The sequence below is a fragment of the Genypterus blacodes genome, unplaced genomic scaffold (genome assembly GCF_046128005.1).
Source record: "Genypterus blacodes isolate CSIRO-AG114 ecotype Tasmania unplaced genomic scaffold, CSIRO-AGI_Gbla_v1 ptg000486l_1, whole genome shotgun sequence".
Taxonomy (NCBI): domain Eukaryota; kingdom Metazoa; phylum Chordata; class Actinopteri; order Ophidiiformes; family Ophidiidae; genus Genypterus; species Genypterus blacodes.
The window spans coordinates 17,501-25,000 of record NW_027467245.1 but is presented as its reverse complement, the minus strand read 5'-3'; the positions used below and the strand labels follow the sequence as shown (position 1 = coordinate 25,000).

Genomic DNA, 7,500 nt, shown 5'->3' with positions numbered 1-7,500 from the left:
TGTGTGTGTGTGTGGGCAGGCAGGTTTCTGTCTGTCACGGGTTTGACTGCAGGTACTTTACAGCATCAGAGGCTCAGTTAGGAGAACTCTGGTGAACTTTGGTGAAAGAGGAAGTCCCTGAATACACCACAGTTTGATCCAGCTGTGTGTGTGTGTGTGTGTGTGTCCCTGTGTGTGTGTGTGTCCCCGTGTGTGTGTGTCCCCGTGTGTGTGTCCTTGTATCCGTGTGTGTGTGTGTGTGTGTCCCCGTGTCTTGGACATCTGGACACAGGGCGTGGTTTGTCTGGTGTTTAACACTTCAGGCTCCGGTGGAACTCAAAGCAGCTTGGGTGAGCGATGAGGTCGTGGTCACTTCCAGGTCCTGCGCTCACAGCAGGAGGTGCTGAGCTGACGGTGCTGCTCCTTCACGTCTCCTCCATGTGTTCTCTAGACACGTGGGTGTGAAATGTCATTCTGAGACAGACTCAGTCGTCTTATCTTGATGTCCACAGGCGGCCCACGGCCTTCAGATGAACTGATGACATGTTTGTCATTCTCGTCTTTCTGCCTGCGTGGTGAAACCAGCTGCTGGGTTTTCCACTGCCAGCACCGTGGGGGGTCAAACTATGAGTTTACATCTCTTACTACAAGTCACATGACACCACGCAACTGAGACTGCACATCAGGCCAGATGCATGAGGGCCAGCGGGTTCTGATGAAGAGTCTGCAGAGTGGACTGAGGTGTCCGTCCTCTGTGTTTCAGATAACAGCGACCTCATCGCCTGCATGGTGGTCAGTAAAGAGGGCGGCCAGGCGCAGAGGTTCCTGTCTGTGGACGTCTACCAGATGAGCCTGGTGGAGCCGGAGACCAAGCGGCTGGGCTGGGGCGTCGTCAAGTTCGCCGGCCTGCTACAAGTAAGAGAAACGCCAATGCCTCGCGGTGACGAAGCACAGACCTGCTGAGTCAGTGATCACGTCCTGTTTCCCGTCTGCTTTCCTTCCCTCCTTCTGCCGCTCTTCTTCCTCTGTCCGTTTCTTCACCGTCCTCTTCCTCTCCTCAGGACATGCAGGTTTCTGGCGTGGAGGACGACAGCAGAGCGTTGAACATCGTGATCCACAAGCCCAGCTCCAACCCGCACGCCAAGCCTCTGCCCATCCTGCAGGCCAACTTCATCTTCGCCGACCACATCCGCTGCATCATCGCCAAGCAGCGGCTGGCCAAAGGTCGCATCCAGGCCCGACGCATGAAGATGCAGAGGATCGCAGGTGAGGGCCGCTTCCCTCTGTGTGTGACGCTCTGTGTGGCGCACTGTGTGACGCTCTGTGTGGCGCTCTGTTTGGCGCTCTGTTTGGCGCTCTGTGTGGCGCTCTGTGTGGCGCTCTGTGTGGCGCTCTGTGTGACGCTCTGTGTGACGCTCTGTGTGTCGCTCTGTGTGCAGCTCTCTTGGACTTGCCCGTGCAGCCCAATGCGTCGGAGGTTTTGGGCTTCGGGCAGACGGGTCACGCCTCGGCCAGCGGTCTGCCTTTCCGCTTCTACGAGCAGTCGAGACGAGCGCCCAACGACCCCACGGCCAGCAGACCAGTGTTCGCCTCCGTCGATAAAGTACCAGGTGAGACACACACATAACTCTGAGACACTCTGAGACACTCTGAGACACTCTGAGACACACTGGGACACACTGAGACACACTGAGACACACTGAGACACACTGGGACACTCTGAGACACACTGAGACACTCTGAGACACTCTGAGACACACTGAGACACACTGGGACACACCGAGACACTCTGAGACACTCTGAGACACTCTGAGACACTCTGAGACACACTGAGACACTCTGAGACACTCTGAGACACACTGGGACACACTGGGACACACTGAGACACACTGGGACACACTGGGACACACTGGGACACACTGGGACACACTGAGACACTCTGAGACACTCTGGGACACACTGGGACACACTGGGACACACTGAGACACTCTGAGACACACTCAGACACTCTGAGACACACTGGGACACTCTGAGACACACTGGGACACTCTGAGACACTCTGAGACACACTGAGACACTCTGAGACACACTGAGACACTCTGAGACACACTGGGACACTCTGAGACACTCTGAGACACACTGAGACACTCTGAGACACACTGGGACACTCTGAGACACTCTGAGACACACTGGGACACTCTGAGACACTCTGAGACACACTGAGACACTCTGAGACACACTGGGACACACTGGGACACACCTGGGACACACTGGGACACACCTGGCTCTGTGGCATCATGTGTGCTCGTCTCTCTGCAGGATTTGCGGTGGCTCACTGCGTCTCTCAGCACAGCCCCTCCCCCCTCTCCTCCCCCTCCCCTCCCTCCAGTGGGAGCACAGGGAGGTGTGACTCTGTGACGGCCAGCAGCATCTCTACACAGAGCCCCACAGGTGACACACACACACACACACACACACACACGAGGGATCACCATGACGATACCCTAACTGTTGGCAGGATAATCACTTCGTGTTTGTCATCTTCCTCCTGCTCCCCAGACGACGGCACGTTTCTGGATCAAACCCCTCCCTCTGGAGGAGGAGGAGGAGCCGGGGAGGCGACGGCGGCCCCCTCCCCCCCCTCTGCTCCGGCCCTGGCCCCCAGCCTCACGCCGGCCTCCCAGCCCAACATCTCCCTGCTCACAGACAACAACGCAGACGGCCTCAGCGTGGAGTCGCTCACGCTGCTGCCGCCCGCCGACTCCCCTCACTTGCACCCGTGCACCAGCCACGCCCCCGCCCTGCACTCCCTCCAAGGGCCCGCCTCCTCCATCGCAGAGGAGGAGGAGGAGGAGGAGGGCGATGGAGAACAGAGAGGGGAAGAGAACGAGACGGAGACAGAGGCCACGGTAAAAGAAAACAACGCCGCCACAGACTCGGACACGCCCACTGACGACACGGCGGACCAGAGCTTAGGAGAAGGGGAGGAGTCTGTGGACACGCCCACAGACACGCCCCCTGCTCCTGCTGCAGACAAGAGAGAAGACTCAGAGATGCTGCACGACACACCTGAGTCACCTGAACTCGATTAAACACACACACACACACACACACACACACACACACACACACACACACACTCTCACTCATGTCCATGCACTAAGGCTCATATGGAGACGGTGAGGAAGATGAACTGTCCAGCTTGGCTGCAGTATATTTTTGGTGTGCAGTGTGAAGTGTGTGAGGCTGACACATGAAGAGAGACTCGACCCGGTCACACACACTGGAGCCACCTCAGGCCAGGACACAACCAGGAGGGATCATCATCATCATCATCATCATCATCACACCAGTCTAACCCAGCTTCTGTCTCCATGTAGAGGCTCCCCCTGATCCTGGATCCATAAGGGTCCATCAGAGACCTGCAGACCTGAGGAGGAGGAGAAGCACACACACCTCCAGCCTCCATGTGGCTCAGCTTGTCCCTGCACTCTTGTGTGTGTGTGTCCGGCGTGTCTCCACAGAGGCTCAGAGCTCAGAGGGGCTGTCTGCTTGTGTGTGAGTGTTTATAGCACGAGTGTGTCCAGACCTTCAACCAGCAACGTTTTTTACACACACAGCTGCCATTTGGTGGAATGCTCCGTCACGCACGCACGCACACACACACGCACACACACACACACACACATACACTCACACACGCACACACACACACATACACACACACACACACACACACTCACACACGCACACACACACACACATACACTCACACACACATACACTCACACACGCACACACACACACACACGCACACACACACACACACACACACACACACACGTGTTGGGGCTCTTACTGGCTGCTCAGTTTTTGTTGCTGCTCAATCTTTACAAACATGCATACACACAATTTTAAGGCAAAGTAATTTACAACTTCAAACCTCAACCTCTGGGGTTCGCTGCTCTGTCTGCTCTGTCTGCTCTGTCTCAGCTTCCTCCTGACAGCAGTGTGAGGTCGCTGGGTTGGCTTCCCTCCGGCTGATTGGAGACAGGTCGGTCCCGTTTGGAGAATTTGTTCCAAGTAGAGCCAAACAAAGGGATTACAGAGATTGACTGAAGGAATTTGCCTTTGATTGTAAACCACTGAGCCCCCCAGCAGCTCCGCCCCCCCTCGGGCTGGGTTCCACTTTGCTCCGGTTCATCCTGTTCCACATTGATCTAAATGAGTGATCAGCTGATGTTGGGTGTAATCATTGGCCTGTGTTGTTGAAGGTGCTCAGTTCTCTGCTGGGTCAGGTTGGATCAGTGATCTGAGGAGGAAGAGGAGCCTCTGAGCCTCTGGACCCTCGGCTCAGTCTCGGCTCATCCAGGCCTGTATTTAGTTCTAACTTCCTGTGTTTGATCACATTTTGTTAATAAGCTCTAGTTGAAGTCTAAGCTCAAGTCTTCATCTTCTTCGTCTTTCACATTAAAAGCTTCCAGTTGTTTTCCGGGGACACGATGCCTCTGCTTTTCCTGGAAAGGCTTTTATTGTGAAACATCCTCCTCCGTGTGGCGTTTAAGATTCAGTCTAACTCAGTCAAACCACAGCAAAGTCAAGTGGAGCAGCAAGAAATGAGTCAGTGAGCAGGAACACACACTCTCAGTCCAGACGGGTCCGCAGTGAGACAGGCTGGTCGCAGTGAGACAGGCTGAGGTTTGGGTCTGCCTGCATTCCCCCTGTAGATAAACACAAGGATAAAGATCTGTGTTTACGTTTGTATCAAATATGCTTTCAGACATTTGGAAGAGTAGATGAACTTCAACCAGCAGGTAGAACTATCCAACCAGCTCTGAACCACCCAGTAACCCTTTACAAGCATCTATCAACCACATATCAAACCCCCCAGCCCCTCTAATAAGACCCAACGACCTCCCGACACCAGGACCCCACCCAGAACCCTCCTACTAAAGCCCTGTAGCCCCGCCCCCACGCTGGCCCTTCAATCACTGAATCAAGCTTTACTGTGGCAATCATCTAAAGATCTGACCAATGAGAGGAGAGATCAGTGGGATCTCTCTCTGATCAGCTGCGTTAACCTGATTGATTTGAAGTATTTGAACCTTGACCCATGACATCGCTCACGCTCTCCGCCTCATTTGCTCCGTGGGGAGTCTGAACGCTCGCTCGCTCGCTCGCTCCTTCATCCTCTCTCAACTCTGTACAGTCATCAGTCAGTCTGAAAACGAGTTAAGACAAAGCAATACTCTTTCCGTCACACACACACGTCGTCGCCCGGCGCTAACCAGGCCATTATCCAGCGTTTACTGACGTTTGTGAGGAAGGTGCCGCCACCGCAACGAGGAGAACTTTAAGGACCGTTTGGCTTTTGGGATCGGTGTCGTCCCGGGCGACCATCAGCTGACGGCACAAACACAGGCGGTGGTGAGGGCGGGGCCTCAGGAGCAGGACGCTCTGGGGGTGGAGCCTCTATGTAAAGTGTTTGTATGCTCTGTAAATGCTTCTGGCTTTTAAATCTGTAATTATTATTATTAATGGATGAAACAGAGGAGTAAATAAAGAATTGCAATAAATTATTCTACTTAACAAAGACGAGGACACAAGAGCATCATTATACCATCAACACCTACAACTTCCCCTCTCTCTCTCTCTCTCTCTCTCTCTCTCTCCCCCTCTCTCTCTCCCTCCTGATGACCTTTAGCTTGTGGTGTGTTTGTGTTATGTTGCCCTCAATCATGCTGCGGTCTGATTATGTTGCCTTTATCGCGGTTCCTCTCTTCATGGAAGTGTGTGTGTGTGTGTGTGTGTGTGCGCGCGCATGAATGACTTCCTGGTAGTACAAACCTACTGAAGAGCTCTGAAGTCAGTGTGTGTTTTCTCTGTACCAAACCACACACACACACACACACACACAGCATGACTTCAGAGATGAAGGTTCAGGAATTTCATGATTCTCACACACACACACACACATTCACTCATTCATTCTATGAATTGGAATGGACTTTGTATTTCAGTTGAAAAGAGGAAGCAGGTTGTAGCTGGAATTTAAATGTGAGGAAGTGGAATTACAAGAGACGGTCTTCAGATGTCATTGATCATTCTCTGCGACTAATCTTGTCTGCGTGCGTGCGTGTGTGCGTGTGCGTGTGTGCGTGTGTGTGTGTGTGTGCCTGTGCCTGTGCCTGTGCCTGCTGAAGGTTCCACTGAAATCAGCTGATCAGCGTGCAGAGTGACTGAAAAGCTTCACTTCACCTTTTGCTTCTCAAAACAGCGACAGAATCTCCTGGAAACGGAGAAACTTTATGAAAGTGTTACGCATGATTCTCCTCAACTCACACACACACACACACACATAGACAAAATCCCCCCCAAAAAGCAGAAATTTGTTGCGTCGGCGTCATGGTTTCATGGTTGGAGGTTGGTGAGGATTACCAACACCTTTAGGTCACAAATGATACATTCACCACAAACACACACACACACACACACACACACACTAAACTGTAAAATTTGCCCAATTGAAGACGAATCCATAAACGTTCTGATTTTATTTAGATCGCCTGATGAGAAGACAGCAAGTAATCTTAGAGATGTGTGTGTGTGTGTGTGTGTGTGTGTCCACACATATGGACCTGATGACACACTTGAACCCACCGGCCCAACGCAGCGATCACCCCTTGGTGTGAGAGAGTTGTGTATTTACTGCAGTGTGTGTGTGTCTGTGTGTACAGCTGTTTAAACACACACACACACACACACACAGCCATGCAGGTAGACCCACCTGATTCATCCATGCCACACCTCTGTGTTCTGCATTCCAGGTTCTGTGTAACGTTGTAATGTCCCTACAGCAGGAAGAGGCAGAGAGACCGGTTCATGTTGAACCTGGAATCTCCCAGTAAAGTGGAGTAAAAATGAAAGTCTGGTTCTTCTTGTTATAGATTTGAATTTTCTCTAGAATTCTTCTGCTTTCAGAGTTCACTGAGGAAGGTCGTCCTCTGTAACGCAAATTATTCAGAACCAGAGATCAGTGTGAACTGTGAGTCTTCCTCTGACCTTCATCTCTTCATGTCTACGTCTCACCACTAACCTGAAAACTTCCCACACATGCGCAACTTCCCCAAATTAGACACACACACACACACACACATACGCTGTGTCACCTCTGGCTCTGTTTCTGGTAAGAGTGTGTGTGTGTCAAAATGTAAAAGTCCATTTACTATCACAGTGACTCCGCCCACGGAATGAATCACCGTGGTGACAGAAATACTGTACAACACCACGCCTTCCTGTCCGTCCTGTTCCTACTGTGTGTGTGTGTGTGTGTGTGTGTCTGAGAAATGATTTGAACAATAGACCAAAAATGACTTCAACGTTTTGACTCTTATACGAAAAAAAAATCTAAATTAAATAAATAAATTCAACAAATGTAGTTCAAAAATGTTTTATTTCAATAAAATGGAACAGAAATAAAAACAGTAAAGATATAATATATATTTTCTATCTGCGTGGCAG

General features: G+C 51.7%; 2 protein-coding genes across 8 annotated transcripts in view; one reads left to right on the top strand and one right to left on the bottom strand.

Annotated features, from left to right (window-relative positions):
- The window catches only part of clec16a (C-type lectin domain containing 16A), a 19,325-nt gene extending 13,749 nt beyond the window's left edge, over positions 1-5,576 (top strand). For 5 of the 6 annotated variants that reach the window (XM_076139922.1, XM_076139923.1, XM_076139925.1 and 2 more), the window contains exons 19-23: positions 743-894; positions 1,041-1,245; positions 1,419-1,589; positions 2,299-2,430; positions 2,539-5,576. In XM_076139922.1, coding sequence (XP_075996037.1) covers positions 743-894; positions 1,041-1,245; positions 1,419-1,589; positions 2,299-2,430; positions 2,539-3,071 — 1,193 coding nt within the window. In that variant the 3' untranslated portion in view covers positions 3,072-5,576. The remainder of the gene's footprint in view (positions 1-742; positions 895-1,040; positions 1,246-1,418; positions 1,590-2,298; positions 2,431-2,538) is intronic. The other variant, XR_012960761.1, reaches the window with a different exon arrangement.
- A 1,837-nt stretch (positions 5,577-7,413) lies between these two features.
- The window catches only part of socs1a (suppressor of cytokine signaling 1a), a 2,433-nt gene continuing 2,346 nt past the window's right edge, over positions 7,414-7,500 (bottom strand). For both annotated transcript variants that reach the window (XR_012960762.1, XM_076139934.1), the window contains one exon: positions 7,414-7,500. This exon is cut by the window's right edge. The gene's annotated coding sequence lies outside the window, so the exon portion shown is untranslated.